This window comes from Emys orbicularis, chromosome 3, assembly GCF_028017835.1.
Source record: "Emys orbicularis isolate rEmyOrb1 chromosome 3, rEmyOrb1.hap1, whole genome shotgun sequence".
Classification (NCBI taxonomy): domain Eukaryota; kingdom Metazoa; phylum Chordata; order Testudines; family Emydidae; genus Emys; species Emys orbicularis.
Genome location: NC_088685.1, coordinates 204,882,969 through 204,900,847, shown reverse-complemented (window position 1 = coordinate 204,900,847; position 17,879 = coordinate 204,882,969). Strand labels below are relative to the sequence as shown.

Sequence of the window (17,879 nt, the reverse complement as noted above, 5' to 3'; positions counted from 1 at the left end):
CGCTGACAGGCAGGCAGAGGGCACGGGGCTAGCCCAGCCAGAGGCTGGGGGGATAAAGCCGTGCCTAAGGGCAGCGTATAAGGGGGTCGGTAGGGCACTGCCTGGGAAAGGGGGCGCAGCCCGTGGGGAAGATCGAGAGGTCGCGCAGCGGGTTCAGGGGCGCCCAGCCCGTGCAGTGTGAGGGGAGACCGAGAGGGCGCCCAGCCCGTTCACTGGGTCTAGGGGCGCCCTGCCCGTGCAGTGTGAGGGAGACCAGGGCAGCCCGTGCAGTGAAGTGGGGCTAGGGAAGCCCGTGCAGTGTGAGGGGACGTGGGGGGGGGGCTCGGGGCGCCCAGCCCCTGCAGTGTGAGGAGGACAGGGGGGCTAGGGCAGCCCCTGCAGTGAAGTGGGGCTAGGGGCGCCCAGCCCGTGCAGTGTGAGGAGGGCAGGGGCGCTAGGGCAGCCCCTGCAGTGAAGTGGGGCTAGGGGCGCCCAGCCCGTGCAGCGTGAGGGGGGCGAGGAAGAACCAAGCCCCGCAGCGTGGTGGGGAGGACAGCGCAGCAGGCGGAAGCCAGCGGCCTCCCCTCCGCTGAGCCTGCAGCAATAGCCCCCGGCACTCGCCCGCGGTGTCCCGGCGCCGGCCCCAGCCATGTGAGGGAGCCCCGCGGCCGCTCCCCGTTCGCCTCCCCCTGGATGCGGAGCGCGGCCCGGGCTCCCGCCGGCTGCAGGCTGCCCCGCGCGCCTGGCTCCCCAGCCCCCTGCCCCGGAGACCCCCTGGCGAGCCCATGCGGACTCCGGAGCGCGGGGCTGCCAGCCGAGCCGCCGCCGCCTCCTGCAACAGGCCCGGGCCCCGCGACCTGCTGCCCCGCGCAGCAGCAGCCGGGCAGCGGCGCGCTCCTCTCCGCCGCCTGCTGCTGCCCCGGCGCCTCCCGTCCCGACGTGGCTCTGCCGTGGCCTGGCGGCGCCTCCGACAACGGGGCCGCTGCTCCGGCCGGGGCCGGGGCTGCTCCAGCGGCGGCGGCGGCTCCTCCTCCTCCCCGGCTGCTGCCGCCGCTCCTGCGGGGCCCTAAAGCCGCCCGCTTCAAGAGGATGGTGCGGCTGGCGGCGGAGCTGCTGCTGTTACTGGGGCTCCTGCTGCTCACCTTGCACATCACCGTGCTGCGGGCCAAGCCCGACCCCCCGCCGGCCAACAGCACCCACGGCCAGCCGCAGGTGAGTCCCTCCCGCGGGCCCCGGGGAGGTGCGCGGGGCGGGCGAGGCAGCGGCGTTTGCAGCCCTGGCGTGCGGCTCCGGCCCGGGGGTGGAGGGGGAGCCTGCTTGATGCGTTCCGGGGCGGGGCGTGGGTGGGCCGCCCCATTGCCTGACCCCCTCCTGAAGCCGGAGACTGCTTGTTTGAATTCGGGCAAAGTGGCAACCAGAGCCTGGTGTTTGTGCTGAGAAGGTGCGAATTCAGGCAAGCTCGGGGGCCGGCACCAGACTAAATGAGACGTAGGGGTGTCCTGCAGCTACCAGGGCCAACTTGGGCTGAAATCTCTGCAACCGCATGCCCCCGTCTTCCCCACCCCATCTTTTCTCCTCCTCCTTCCCAGCCGTCACCCTCCTGCTTGTCACAGCCATTCTCTCCCGACTTGCGACTTGTCTAGCGCTATTCCCAGACACGCGTTTATCAAACTAGTTTTTTAAACTGCTGGTTGCATTTATATTGCCTTGGGATGTGGGCGGGAGTGGGGTGGGGAGAAGTCGATAGAAGTAGCTCCCAGTTTGATTTCTCATATGATTTGGTAAAGTTGCAAGTATTTCAGAAACGTCTGGAGAGAGTTGCTGTATTTTTGCTGACTTATTAATGACATTTTTCATATAAATGATGAAAGCAGACCTCTCCCTGTGCCAAGGCTGAAACGTGAGATGTGAGGTGTGGAAAAGACCCCAGTGAAAAACACCAACAATAATTAAATTTCACCCTTCAGTGTAAATAACACTTTCTCTAACCCAACCTTCATGATTCTTTGCTGCTGATTGAAATAATTTTCATTTCAACAATAAAAGGACAAAATACGTGTGTAACACTAGTAACTTGGGACCAAAATGAGTGATGTCCCTGGAAACGATCTCAGTGAATTTTAGAGCACTGTTTCTTGTGCTTTCCTAGTCTTCTTCTTAACAGTGTGTTACTGTTGCCAGCTATTTACAATGACTTGAGACCAATAGTGGAAGATGTAAGATCAAATTGAATACATCTTAAATCTCTAATAAAGTGGGTTTTTATACTGATTGGTTAATTTTTTCTGTCTAAATGCAGGTATAGAAAAAATGAAATATCTTCTACATTGTGCAGAGAACTGACAGGAAATATATAATTAATAATAAATTTAGGTATAACTATATTAAAACCACTTCTTTCTTCTTCCTAGTTAATAGAGGACAGGGCTTCCTATTCAGCACTCCTTATTCCCCTTGGGTCCTTATTCTGTAATGCTCAATGTGAAATCACTAGCTTCAGTGGGTCTCTGCAAACATAGCAGTCCACCCATGCATTCTACCTTGCAGGATCAGGCTGTTACTCAGAACATTTCCTGTTGAACTAAGTGGGAGTCAGAATTGAGCAAAGTGTCTTGAATAAGGTCCATGGTTGTATTCTGTCTTATACACTGAAATTTTATCACTAGACTGACATTCCAGTTTTTTAATATCTTTAAGATTTCTAGTAATAATATTTTGTAAATGATGCTTTCTTTCCACATGGGTTCATGAAGTGCCTTAAAATTATATTTTGTGGAAAAGTAAATTTGGAGAGGTTTTTTTATGAGGTGTTTGCTATCATTAGAATTACCCTGTATTTGCCTTTCCTGACAGGCTAATGAGGAAAACATCTGGGCAAATGGAAACGTTAGGTGATACCATTTCTCAAAGGAGTTCTTTTTAAAGTACTACATAGGGATAAGGGTGAAAGAAAGGAAAAGTCATCCTCTTCAGAAAATTGTAGTAAACTAGTATCTATTTAGTTGACCAGCTGCTGTTAAAATCTGTTGACTTCCAAGAAGTCCCTATATCCTGTTTTATAAAATTATCTGTTATAAAATAAGTCTGTGCCTTTAAGCACATGATGGGTTTAGCAGTTCAGTATTTTTCATAATGTTTTCCCATTTGTAGCATAAAACGTTTTATGTACTTCCCAACTGAATTGATTTTGCAGTTATGTATTTGGGAGAGCATCTCTGTAACAGACATTAAGGGCAGAGAGTATATCAGGCCGTGGTGAATATTTGAACAGATGGAAATTTATCAGTCTGTTGCTTTCATAACTTGCAGGGATTCATCCTCTAGCCAAAAAATATTGTAACCTGCTCTAAAAAAATTGCATTTCAGAATGTTACTGGGCAGATGTTTCATACACGGTATTTTTATTTTTGAAAAGTTTGCTCTGGTATCAATTATTTTGTGCTGTTAAAGCACAAGATGTATGCTGCTCCCTCACTGAATTCCTATGTGAAAAGTGAATGTAGAAAGTAAAGAGAACCATAACAAATAGATCGGATATTACAAATAAAAGGTAGTAAATCAGGTTGCTGTTAGCTTATAATTTTTTTTTCAACTGGTTGATAAAATCCATACGTGATGTAACAGCGGTCAGCTTGATTATATGCATAGTTGTTTAGCTTGCTCAATATATACAGTTATCAAGGTTGTTGTTCTGTGATCCTGTATAGTCAGGGGTTATGGAAAGGTGTTCTGAAATCATTCAGTGCTTACTCTTTCTTCTCTGATTGATTTTTGCTATTCTGTCTTTGCTGCTCTGCTAGTGCTGTGAAGAGAAAATAAAAGCTATTTAAGTAGTGGAGCTATATGATTAGATAAATTCTTCTTTTGATAAAATCTGTTGTCTGCACAAACAACTTGCCATACCCAAGAAGGAACTTTCTGTGCCACAACCATTTTGAAATGTAACTGAGTAGGAAAATTTGCATCAAAACCTGCAGCTATACCAAAATGTTTAACACTTTAAACTCTGACCTAAATCTTTGGTATCACTAAGAGGGCAAATTAAAATGATATTTTCTATTTTGTTTATGACTAATATCTAATATAGACTATGACACTTTGGAATGTCAGTAGAACGATTTGAATGAGTCAGGTGAGCATAAATTTGGCCCTATATGTGTGAATGGGAATTCAGGACTAAAGGGAAATGATTCAGTACATTCTTAAGTGCCTTTCCTGCATAAGGATGCCTTCTGAATCAGGCCCTATGGACTTCAAGTGTGGCTACAGATTTACAGACTACATATAAATATAAAATACCTTCATTTATAAAGGCCTTTAATTCAATCTCTTTGGGAGAATCTATTCCTTCCCTTACCCCTTGCTCTTTCAAATAACAGAAGAGATTCCAGCATTTTAGAAGTGAGGTTTTATGTCTGACTTCTTTTTGCCCTCCAATTAACTTAACTCTCATCATTAATTAGGTTGGTAGATGAAAGAATTTCAGATAAAACTCTCACCCTAAAACAATTTGCTTCTCCCTCCATTCTTATTTTTACTCTTGCTGTTCTCCCTACATGTGTGTCCATTTCCCAGCCATCTGGTACGTGTTGTGCCTCTGTTGCTGACCACAATGCTCTGGTAGCAGCAGCACTGGGGAGAAAACACTGATTCAATCCTAGTCATATTCACTTCGCTGCTCCTGTGCTATGTGTAGGAGCACAGGTGTTACTACTGCTGCAAAGAGACAATGGGCCTAACTCACCATTGTATTAGTGTAGTTTTATGCCAGTTGGTTTATATTAACTGGAGAAACACACTGGTGATTCAAGCCCTCTTGTGTTCAGGGATGCACTCTTTTTATGGATTTATATTGTGCTTTCACTAACACTTAAGTGTTTCATAGGTACAAATAGCTGATGAGTAGCTGTCAGAATTTTTCAAGCAAAGATAGTTTCATAATACCAGAGACAGATGGGTTATAAGTATTCTATTCTATTCACTAGCACACATTTTGCTGCTGCTAAACTTAGGACCCGATCCAGCAAAACCTTACTTCAGCGGATAGTTCTTATTTACGCAAGTATCCCCGTTGAAGTAATCTGAGCACTGTTTTACAGGACTGGTTCCCTATTTGCTCATGAAGATTCTACAGCAAACTTGATGGAATAAGGTGGCATGTTCCAATACCAGTTTCCTTTCCTGTTTCCTTTGGCAGTCCTTTAACATACAACTTATCCTACAACACATTATTAGAATTGCTGTAATTATTAACGGGTGTGTCCATAACTATATCTGAAAGACTGAGCTTGATAAATTTATGGAGGGGATGGTATGATGAGACTGCCTACAATGGCATATAGCCAATCTGTGACTGCTAGCAGCAAATATCTCCAATGGCCGGTAATGGAACACTAGAGAAGGAGGGCACTGAGTTACTGCAAAGAATTCTTTCCCAGATATCTGCGTGGTGGGTCTTGCCCATATGCTCAGGGTCTAACTGATTGCCATATTTGGCATTGGGAAGGAATTTTTCCCCGGGACAGATTGGCAGAGACCCTAGGGGAGTTTTCACCTTCCTTTGCAGCCTGGGGCATGGGTCACTTGCAGGTTTAAACTAGTGTAAATGGTGAATTCTCTGTAACTTGAAGTCTTTAATCTGAGGACTTCAGTAACTCAGCCAGAGATTAAGGGTGTATTTCAGGAGTGGGTGGGTGAGGTTCTGTGGCCTGTGATGTGCAGGACGTCAGACTAGATCATCATGATGGTCCCTTCTGGTCTATGTGACCGTGGTGCCTGGAGGAGCCATGCTCAATCAGGGCAAACTGAAAATTATGGGTTAGATGATTCCCAAAACTGGTGGTTTATTTTAATAATTAGATTCACCAAGCCAGCAACAAAACAGCTTCTACAACACCTTACTGGTTATGAAGAAACTAAAGCACAGATCTCCTGGGCTTCCTCCCAGATAGCCAAGTCAAATATGATGAGAATTACTTTCAATCTTGTTCACCGTACATAAAGTTCTGCCAGTCTCAAGAGATCAGACACATCACCCACCGGATCCATGAGTTTTTCCGATCTTACCCAAATACACGCTTATAGCCGATTCTTATAAACTAAACTAAGATTTACCTAAAAAGAGAAGAGAGAGAGTATTGTGGTTAAAAGATTGTTATACATACAGCTATGGAGAAAGTTCTTAGGTCAGTTTCATAACAGAGATGGTGAGATTGCTAATTTGTAGAAAGTATTACCAGAATCAGTTCCATAGGTTATAGTCCAGTGGTTCTCAAACTTTTGTACTGGTGACCCCTTTCACATAGCAAGCCTCCAAGTGCGACCCCCCCCCCATAAATTAAAAACACTTTTTATATATTTAACACCATTATAAATGCTGGAGGCAAAGCAGGGTTTGAGGTGGAGGCTGACAGCTCGCGACCCCCCCATGTAATAACCTAACGAACCCTTGGGTCCTGACCCCCAGTTTGAGACCCCCTGGCATAAGGGGTCAGCAGGGGAGGAGGAAGAGTTCTTAAAATGTTGGTGTGTTCTCTGCTGTCTGTGTGTGTGTGTGTGTATGTAAGCATGCAGCTTTTGGAGCGAGGGATAGCTCAGTGGTTTGAGCAGTGGCCTGCTAAACCCAGAGTTGTGAGCTCAATCCTTGAGGGGACCACTTAGGCATCTGGGGCAAAAATCAGTATTTGGTCCTCCTAGTGAAGGCAGGGGGCTGGACTCAACTCAATGACCTTTCAAAGGTCCTTTCCAGTTCTATGAGATAGGTATTTCTCCATATATTGTCATTTTTACTACTCTTTAGAAATATTTAATCAAAATGCAACAAGATATCCATTCGGATACACAGTAACATACCACAAAATTCTTCAGTTGCTCTATCAATCTAAACAGGATTGCTGTGTATTTTTGGAGACTTTTAGGTGAGGTTTTCAAAGATGGCTGGGGATTTGGACCATAATTCCTATTAAATTTTAAAGAGGATTGGGCATCCAAATCACATAGGCAACTTTGAAAATCTTAGTGTTAGATTTTTCCATTGATGGCTTCCAGACAGCCGTTGGCCTGTTAAATAAAATGAGTGATAAGCAAGCACTCATCATAAGTGATTTTAAGGCACTAAATCGTGACCTGCTCGATCAACAGTTTTAACACAACACAAAAAGCAACAGAGGGTCCTGTGGCACCTTTAAGACTAACAGAAGTATTGGAGCATAAGCTTTCGTGGGTGAATGCCCACTTCATCAGACGCAAGTAATGGAAATTTCCAGAGGCAGGTATAAATCAGTATGGAGATAATGAGGTTAGTTCAATCAGGGAGGGTGAGGTGCTCTGCTAGCAGTTGAGGTGTCAACACCAAGGGAGGAGAAACTGCTTCTGTAGTTGGATAGCCATTCACAGTCTTTGTTTAATCCTGATCTGATGGTGTCAAATTTGCAACTGGAGCTCAGCAGTTTCTCTTTGGAGTCTGGTCCTGAAGTTTTTTTGCTGTAAGATGGCTACCTTTACATCTGCTATTGTGTGGCCAGGGAGGTTGAAGTGTTCTCCTACAGGTTTTTGTATATTGCCATTCCTGATATCTGACTTGTGTCCATTTATCCTCTTGCGTAGTGACTGTCCAGTTTGTCCACCATCACAGGACCTAACCAGATCAGCTACAACATCACCGGCTCATTCACCTGCACGTCCACCAATGTTATATATGCCATCATGTGCCAGCAATGCCCCTCTGCTATGTACATTGACCCTCTGTTGCTTTTTACAGATTCAGACTAACACGGCTACCCCTCTGATACTTAACACAACACAAATTACTTTTACAAGGCAGTTGGTTTATGAATGAAAGTAGATGATACTTTAAAGACTGAAATCTCTTAATGAAGATATGTGACTTCATTCTAGTGGATACATTGTTCACCTTAAAGGATATGGATTTGACTTGTGCTGTTTGACAATGACAGGCAAATTGCTATCTGTTTACAGAGGGCTTTTTCTATTCTATATAGATTCTTATACTCACTCTAATCACCGTAGTATCTGAGTGCCTTCCAATAGTGCCTGAAGCAACATGACTGACTTCTGTCATGTGTGGTTCATTCTCTCATTCTCTCCTCAGAAAGAGACTTGCAAGTGGAGTGTAAGTTTTTTTTTGTTTAGGTTGGGATTTTTAGTTTTTGTTTAAGAGTACATGCTGCTCTGTGTGTTAGAGAAGGCAGGTTGAAGGAATGTACGCTACACTTGGAGGAGGTGGTGAGGTTTGTGAGGGTCCTTAGTTTCTGTGGGAGTTTGATGCACAGATTCGGACTGGCCCTTAGATTGTGTCTCCTGCACAGACAAGCATTACCCATCTGATAGTGTTCCATTGTGCTGGAAAAGTGGAGTTGTTGACCCTGGTCTTCATCCTGGAGCTTTAGGTGATTTGTTAGATATGCCCACCTTCAAGGTAAATACTGAGACCTTGAACTTGATTTGATACTCTTGGGAAGTTAGTGTAGAGAGCGGGGACAGGTTTGACATGCTTGCCATAGCTTGTGTTGCTGAGGAGATGTGCTATGATGCTCTGTATTAGCTGGAGTTTCCGAAGGGCTGATGTCTTCATGCCCAGGTATAGCACAATATTTTATTCCAGGTAAGGAAGGTGAATATAACCAAGGCTAGGGTCAATGTCTGCCAGAATAGGACAATCTCCTCGTCAACCCATGATGACCGGAAGTGTTGATTGTGAATGCTGCTTTTTAGAGAGTTGAGCATCAGCTAGGAATTGAGCACTCCTGAACTACAGGCAGAATTGACTAACTCTGGATGCGTATCATCAGCCAAAGGAGGCTGCATCAGGCAATTTTTTTCCAAGTGTTTTGCTCTGCCCACCAACATAACCTTTGTCTGGTTCACATTCCGCTTCAGTCAGTTGCCCTTTGTCCATGAGCTGATCTCATCCAACCACTTGGCCATCTTGGTGGTAGTTGCATGGTCATATATGTGGTGAAAGATTAAGTAGAGCTGCATTGTCTGCATAGTACTGGCATTTCAGTCAATATCATCTTGCCAGTTGATTTACTGGCTGCATGTAGATGTTGAAATATAACCAGAGAAAGAACTGATCTTTTTGGAACTCCACAAGCGCAGGCTAAATCTTGCCATCCGTACTCATGTTAGTGATCACTTATTCTCAGGAGCAAATGGGACTACTGGAAAGTACCTACCAGCACCAGTAAGGGTTCCACAGCCTAGCCCAAAGAATTTTGTGAGCCCAGCTGAACTCTGAAAGATGGCTGTACAAGTACATCAACTATCTTTAAACTTTATTTTTAAAGTATTAATGCCAGAACCTTGGACTTCCTTGGGAATTGAGGGCCCTCAACACCACGTAGGGTCAGACCATTGCTTTCTCTTGTTTATTACATTTAACACACTAAGAATATTGAAGAATGATCACATAGGGCCTATGATTAACTAGAGCTGTGGAGTGGTTTTTATACAAAGAAAAAGCATTTTACAGCAGTCCCTTGGAAAGTTTAGCTCACTTGATGAAGCATACCTCAGTCATGCAAAGAGAAATAATGACTTGTCAATTCTTTCTTTAAGCAAAGTAATTTAGCTTTTTTAGCTTATAAAAAATGGTAAGCAAGTTTAATATTCCTGGTGGTTTTCCAGAATAGTTTTGCCAGTGCAATTCATTTCTAAGTTTAAGAAAACCTGTAGTTCTGTTCTTGGGACAACTTTGAAGAGAGAAATCGCTGGCAATGGAGCAAATAAGGGCTTGTCTTTATACAGAATTTTCACCAGTTTAACTTAAATCAGTTTTTAAAAATGAATTTAGTTAAACCAGTGCAAACCCTTGTGTAGATGCTCTAATAGGTTTAAACCTGGCTTATGTGGATTTAAGCAGCATCTGTAAGTTACAGGCATGCTTGGTGCCAGCTGACTCCATAGAAAACAGATTTAAACACCAAAAGTGAAATCCTGGCTCTACTGAATTAAATGAAAAGTTTTATCATTGATTTCAGTGGGGTAGGAGTTCATCCGAAGTTGCTCTGCTTTAACAATCGTTTAAAAACCACACCTTTAGTAAACCAGTGCAACTTTGTGTGTAGACAAAATCAGCTGGGAGTGTGATTATGCCATTGCATCAAATACCAGCTTACTTCAAGCTAACCGAGAGACTGCCCATGAAGTGTCTCACTTGTATACTGATTTTTTTTTTTAGGTGAACAAAGATGGGCTTTGAAGAAACCATCACATTCACTTTCATTGAAGCTGTGACATCAGCAAGAATTTAAACAAGAGGTTCTAGAGCTAGAAAGCTAATATTAAAATATTTTGCTCTTCGAAAGGCATTTCCCATTTGAAGATCTCAGACCTTTTAAAAAAAAAAAAAAATTAACTAAGCCTCACCTGATCCACATACCTTTTATCTCCTAGAGATACTTTCCACTGGTAGATGAATCTATCTGTAGTGGGATATGGCAACTGTTTTTAGGACCATGCAACACCCCAACAGTTTAGAATGGGAAGTTATCAAAGAATACTATATCCAATTGAAGCTACAGAGGGCAATGTGAGGTAGGCGGAATGTGATTTCTTGAGCTGTAATGTGGCCAGGACACTAAGATAAACACCCCACTCTTGTCAACCCTCCCTCCAACTCTGCTCTTACCTGTGTCCCGAGATTTACCATGGGATACTCTGTTGCCATTGCTGGTCAGGCCTTTGGCTTTCCCTGTCATTAGAAGATCACACCTTCGGTTGTAGGGACTTCAGTTCCACTCTGAAGCACTGGTTCAGTAATTAAGAAATGGGAAAGATAATCCAAAACAGGAAGCTATAGTACTTCCCCTCCCCCCCCCCCCCACTTTTTGAAAGAAACAGACTTGAATCTTCTGAAACTAGTTTAAGAAAGACTTTTAAAGTGTTGTAGCATCAGGATTATCTGAATGAAGGAGAAGAGTCAACTTAGTTTACAATCCTGTAGTCCATCCAGAGCCCTTGTATGGCAGGCAGTGCCTGTTTCCATAGGGCCAGCCCTAAAGCCCAATGAAGTATTGGAAGGTTTTCCATTAACTTCAGTGGGCTTTGAACTTATCTTCTAGGACTTGCTACAGCACAGCAGCATTCGAAAACAACAACACAAAAGTTGGTGTTGGTCCTGCTTTGAGCAGGGGATTGGACTAGATGACCTCCTGAGGTCTCTTCCAACCCTAATATTCTATGATTCTAAGCCACAAAACAAAAACATGCTTTCTCTTTCCATTTCCCGGAGGCTACATCTACACTTGGAGCCAGGGATGTTATTCCCAGATGGCGTAGTAGTGTACTCAAGCCAATGTGCTACAAGTTGCTAATGCCACGGTAGCACAGTCAGTGGAGAGCAGCAGCACGGGCTAGCCACTCCAAGTACATACCCATCGGGGTCAGGTGGGTTGCACTCGGGGCAACTAGCCCATGCCACCACTCCCACTGCCCATGCTACTGCAGTTATACAACTATTTTTAGCACGCTAGCTTGAATGGAGCCAGTGCAAGTACATCCATGCAAAGTAGGAATTACACCACTAGCTCCAACTGCCGGCATACCCCTAGTCGCTCTCAAATATACCTTGCTTCATCTGAGCTAGTGGGGGAAGGGAAACTCGCTACAATGTTTCTAGGCCATGTAAATATTGTTAGGTGACCAGTGGTGTGTGAAATGAGTGGTTGGGCTGAATCCAATTTCCCAGAGGGTAAATGTTCACAATACAGACCACTCTGTCAGTTGGCACTAATTGCCACTGTCAACAAGGGTGACAATGAGAGGCCAAGGATTGGCTTTTCTGTATCAGTGCACTTTTGTGGTATTTTTTTGGAGTAGTTTATATTGCAAGCTCCTGTTCTATGGATAAACAGTTGTCTTCATTCTTCATGGCTGATGGTCTAGTACCAGCCATGAGCACTAAATTGACTGTTGAAAATTTAAAAAAAAAAAAACACTTCATCAGTGCACAAAGATCAATCTTTAAAAAAAAAAAAAGAAGAAATTGTGATAGGTCCCAATAATTTCAAAGCTAATCTAATATTTTGCTTTTGCTACAGCATAATAGAGCATGTGGATTCTCAACCAAAAAATGCATTTTTAAACTATTAACTATTAGGTTTTTTAAATGTTTCTTTTGAAAACTTAAGGGAAACAAAGCAGAAAATGTTACCTCGTTTACAATTTTGGTTTACCATCTTCATGTTTCTGTCAGTTTTCTCTTTCATGTTCAGTTGTCTTCAGTCATTGTGTTTGATTTGATAAAGTAGGGCAACCATTGTACTTTTTTCCTCTTCATGTTTGGTTGTCATTGTTTGTAATGTGGCCCCTGGGGACTCTGGAGACCAATGTTTTGTTTTGTTCATCCTTCACCATTACTTTGTATGTTTTTTTGCATTGCCAATTTTGATTGGATAGTTTAGTTGTATGGGGGATTTTTTTCCAAATTCAAATTTTGGTTTTGAAGATTTTTACTAACAACTCAGTGGCAAATTAAAAAGAAAAATAAGTCTAACTCAAACTGAATGAAATTCCTTTTTTTTTTTTTTAAATATATTTTAATTTTATTTTTCAACCAGCTCAGTACCAACAAGTTAACTGAGGACTTATCACAGGGAATCAGCTCTTCCAATGACATCATGTGTCATGTTACACAGATGAAGGGCAATGTATAAATAGATTAGAAAAATAATGGCTAGCTACACAGTGACATTTTCTAATCTCTTTTTGAGGTGGGTACGCCTAATTATTTTTCAGTAAGCAACCTCTTTCTTTCATGCAGGATCATGAACTTTGTTCTCAAGCTCCTTTAATTTGGTTTGCAAAAGTTAGCCATTCTACATAAATAACATTATTTCAAGGTTTTATTAACTGGGCTTTTGCTCAGTCTCACGTTTGCTATTCCTTCTTATCCTCTTGGACTTATCTGTAGCAGTTGACTATATCTACCATCTGTCTTCACTATTTCTGCTCAGCTTTTGGGTAGTCAGGATTTTACATGTTTGCCTCTTATCTACAAGTACCTGGTTGTCTACTCTGAATGTTGGGTAAGCTTGATAAGTCTTGCTCATATGACTTAACTGCTATTGCAGTGTAGTTGTAGCCTTGTTGGTCCCAGGATATTAGAGAGACAAGGTGGGTGAGGTAATATCTTTTATTGGACCAACTTCTGTTGGTGAGAGAGACAAGCTTTCGAGACACACAGAGGTTCCTGAAGAAGAGCTCTGTGTGTCTCAAAAGCTTGTCTCTGACCAACAGAAGTTGATCCAATAAAAGAGATTACCCCAGCCACCTTGTCTCTTTTAGCTGCTATTGTCAGTCAGGATTCAGTCTTGGCCTCGTCATTGTTCTCTTTCTTCTTGGTGAATGGCAGATAGAGATGAACGACAGATCTGTTTAAGTATCTCTACCTGCTCTTCATTTTCAAATTATTTGGTGCCCAAAATATCACATGCTGGATGCACCAGGATTCTCTCATGACTAACGTGGCCAAAATGGAAGTCTTTCTATTGACCATGAACAGTATTATGTCCTTTCCCTAGATTCCACTTCATTGAATGAATGATACAGCCTGCAGTAGTTGTATCATTCATGGATCTGTCCATCCTTTTCAGTAGCAATCTTTTGTTTCTTAATCACACAATTTATGGTCTCTCTGATATCATTTACTCATTATTTCTAAAATAGAATTTTTGAACTTTCTTTGCTCTTCTTTACCATGTTGGTTCATGCTCCAATTTTCTGTTGCACTGGTTATTGTCAAACTCATTGCTTCCTTTGGAAAAAAAAGATTTAAAAATTGCTGTACCTCTAATTTTTTCAGTGTTTTGTACGGTCACATTACTTTATGTCCTTATTTACACTGACTGCCCATGAAAGTGAGAATCCAGGTTGAAGTTCTGTTGATGATCTTTATGATTGCAGAGACCTCAACTCTATTTTACATTAGGGAGCTGATTTCAGTGTACTCCCACGGTGGTTTGAACATGCATATCATGACCTGCTACTAGATAATCTACATCTACCACTTGTGTATTCAACACACCAAGCTTTTCAACACCTTGCTCCATTCTGGAATTCTTTTACCACAGAGAAATCTGGTTAACCAGCCCAATTGCTATTTTAAATATAAACTTAAGTATTTAACATTTGAGCTTTTGTCTTAATTTTAAGCACTTGTACTAAATGTATATATTTATCAATAAATTGGTGTGAAAAATTCCAGAATGAAAATATTATTCAAAAGTCTGAAAACTTCCTGTGTTTTGTGTTCTACCATCATGAAATTTAAGTACACAAATAACATGAGGTATACAATTTTCAACTATAGATTTAATAATGAATATGATTGACAGATTAATCTAGAAGTATGATGTTAGTATCTTGGCAGACTGCTGAGCAAATATATCTTTTGATGTAAAGAGAACATAATGAAAATTGTGGTATGAATATATATTTTATACATTTCCCCTGGGGAAAGAAAAGAGGAAAAATAAACTGACATTCAAACCAAAGACATTCAAAATTCTCTGGATAGTTAAATGTGTTATTTTATATATTACAATTTCTCATTGTTTTCTTAGTTTGAAAAAAGTGATTAGAATACAACTAATGGTAGGAAATAATTTTAGCATTTAAATGTTTCCTTTTATGCTTGTAAGTTCTTTTGAGTGGTTAAAAGAAAAGATAAGTATGTTGTGTGCATAACTTCTGAGGTATATTGAGAGATTTCAAGGGACTTTTTGGCACAAGTCTGTCCAAAATATTATTTAAAAAAAAAAAACAATTTGTTTCTTGGTGCTCACATACTGAAAATTTGAAATAGTGATAGTCAAACATTTGGAAATTCCAGTTTTTAGTTTTACTGGTTGGGTTGCATCAGCTCCACCACTGTGCTTTACGTTAACAGATTTAATGGTGTCAAATTATCTGTTTTATTCCATTTTCACTGTTACCTATTGCTCGCCTTGTCTTTTTGTCACCTGTTGTCTCCCTTTATACACTTTAATAATAAGGGTGTGATTTTTTTCAAAAGCTCTGAGTTCGCTGAAGCATGCTCCCTTTAAAGTTAATGGGAGTTTTACTATTGGCTTCTATGGGAGCAGAAATTAGGCTAGTGTTAAGCCCTTTTGAAAATCCTACCCTAAATTCTTTGGAACTTTTTGTTATCCATGTACAGTGCCTAACAATAGGTCCCCAGTGTAGGCACTGCCACAATATAAATAAGAAAGTGATAATTTAAGGAAAGAAAATACAGAGTGCTTAAGCAAGCTGTAGAAGGAAATGTTACTGCAGTGACAATTGTTGCCTTTTAATACAAATGTGTCCAAGGGAATATTGTTACAGTAAGTCTTGAATGCAGAAAATGCCAGGCCTGAAGTCTAAGTCATTGAGAACATCACAAAGAAACTAGATGACTAACATTTCCATGAATTTTCCACTACTCTTTAGGCAGTTGTGAGGGCAGTGATCACTTATTTACCCATCACTAAGAGCAGAACAGTTCCAGCGTTGTTGTTTTATAAAATTTAAAATGCCAAAAATCCAAACGAAGTGAAGGATGAATTTATCACTATGTTAAAACGGATAGGTAGCTACTTCAGCCATTCAGTTAGGCAGCAGCAGAATATTTTATCAGAGGTGTGGGGCGGGGGGGAGGACGGCTCCCTGCTTTCTTTCACTTCCTTTTGCCCTTTTTTTTTTTTTTTTCTGCATCTTAGAGAACAATCACAGCTGTTGGTCACATATTTTATGTTCTTCTCTTGGTTAGAAACCAACAAGATGGCAGCAGGTATGTCGTTGCTCACCTCTGAGAGTGCAGTCATCTAGACCCTTTCCACCTTGAGTAGCTTTTCAAGAAAACCAGAGAAGAAATTCAGAAGGATGATATCCCTCTCACTACTCTACCATATTTTCTCCATCTAATCACTCTAGGTTGCAGGTTAGGACTGATTTAAACATATCTGGATTGTATGGTGGTACACTCCAGGCCAGATCCTCCAGTGATGTACATTTGCCTAGCTCCATTATCTTCAGTGGAGCTATGCCAGTTTTACACCAGCTGGCTGAGAGTCTTGGCTGAGAGTCTACACTGGCTGAAAGTCTTCTTCCTTAACTTTCTCCTGTTAAGAGCTGGCTGTTCTTCACAACTAAGTCTTTCTGCAGAGTCACATGTGCATAGCAAAAACATCCCTCCTGCAGACATAATCAGGGCCTTGGGGAACCTGGATCTTTTCTGATCATGAGAGTCCACCTCGATCCAGAATGTTTTATTGTTACGGTTTAATACAGCTCCTAGGAAAGGCTTTGGACTGTGAGGAAACTAAAGAAAACATTCTGCTTAGAAAATATCAGTTTACCCCTTTACCTGTGTAGCCTTTGATATCAGTGCTCAGATACTACAATGCCAGGTGCCAGTAGGAGTACTAGATACAACCCCCCGTAAGGGCGTTGATTGCTTTCCCTCTCTTAACAGTAGAGTTTCTGACCGAGTACAGCCCTGTTCTTAGTAACGACTACTTAAGTCCCAAGCCAATGTCCAGCGACGCCAATAGAAAGGTTCCCATTGTCTTCAGTGAGTGTAGCATGGCCCTTTTAAAGCCCCATGCTCACTTATGTGCTATGTAAGATAGATGAAGATGGAGTTCCTGCCTCAAAGAGCAGGAACTCTAAGATGAAGAGGAAGTAACAAACAGAGAGGTACGAGAGTGGAAGGAAGAGTAAAGAGGACACTTTGCTAACGCAGTCATACAGGATACTAACAATACCATTTGAGGATAGTGACTCAGGTTTAGTTCTTCTCTCCCCTTCTCTCTCTCCCACCCCCCTCAAAAAAGTCAGATCATTGGCAAATTCACTTCAACATGGACTGGTAATGGAAAACTCATATTAATATTTGAATATTAATATTAAAACTGGATTCAATACAGTGCATGCGTTCTTGTATGTATAAGCAGGGGAATATCAAGTAGGAGCAGGGAGGTTATATTACTTTGGTATTTGGCGCTGGTGTAACCACCAGCGGAATATTGTGGCCAATTTTGGCATCCACAATTCAAGGAGAATGTTGAAAAATTAGACAGGGTTCAGAGAAGAGCCACAAGAATGATTAAAGAATTGAAAAACGTGACTTATAATGAAAGGCTCAAGGAGCTCAATCTATTTATCTTTTCAAAGAGAAGGTTAAGGGGTGAACAGATTGCAGTTTAAGAACCTACAGGGGGACAGAAATTTGATAATAGAGGGCTCTTCGGTCTAGCAGACAAAGGTTGGAAGTTTAAGCTAACCACATTCAGACTAGAAATAAGGTGCAAATGTTTAATGGTGAGTTAATAGTAATTAACCATTGAAACAACTTACCATGGATTCTCCATCATTGGAAATTTTTAAATCAAGATGGATGTTTGTTTAAAAGATATGCTCTAGTTCAGCCAGAGCTATTGGATTTAAAGCAAGAACTTATTCAGAGAAATCCAATGGCCTGTATTATGTAGGAGGTCAAACTAGATAATCGCAATGATACCTTCTGGCCTAATCTACCAATCACCCATCAGCTGTGTAAGGATAGGACACTATCAAGTGTATTCCTCTGATGAGGTCTAGTTTGAAATGACAGACAGCTTGTTGGACTAATGCACTTGTGGGGGTTCCAGATTCAAAGCTTGTGAAATTTCAGTAAGCACTGTGGGGCTGAAACAGATAATAGTTTCTGGATTCTGAAGAATACATAAAAATAATGAGCCAGATTCTCACATCTGATCTGGCTCCTGGGCACTGCTGAGGTGGTGCTAAGGAAGCAAAATCTGTAATTAGCAAGCAGAGAACTCTACTGGCAGGGGGAGCTCTCAGCTTGCATAAAGCAGATGTCTCCTGCCTACTCTCCACCACAACACAGAGTG

The 17,879-nt window shown here is 42.1% G+C and overlaps 1 protein-coding gene across 1 annotated transcript in view; it reads left to right on the top strand.

Moving 5' to 3' along the window:
* The first annotated feature begins 672 nt into the window (after window positions 1-672).
* Window positions 673-17,879, top strand: part of ISM1 (isthmin 1) — a 56,335-nt gene continuing 39,128 nt past the window's right edge. The window contains exon 1 of the mRNA XM_065402106.1: window positions 673-1,191. Coding sequence (XP_065258178.1) covers window positions 673-1,191 — 519 coding nt within the window. The remainder of the gene's footprint in view (window positions 1,192-17,879) is intronic.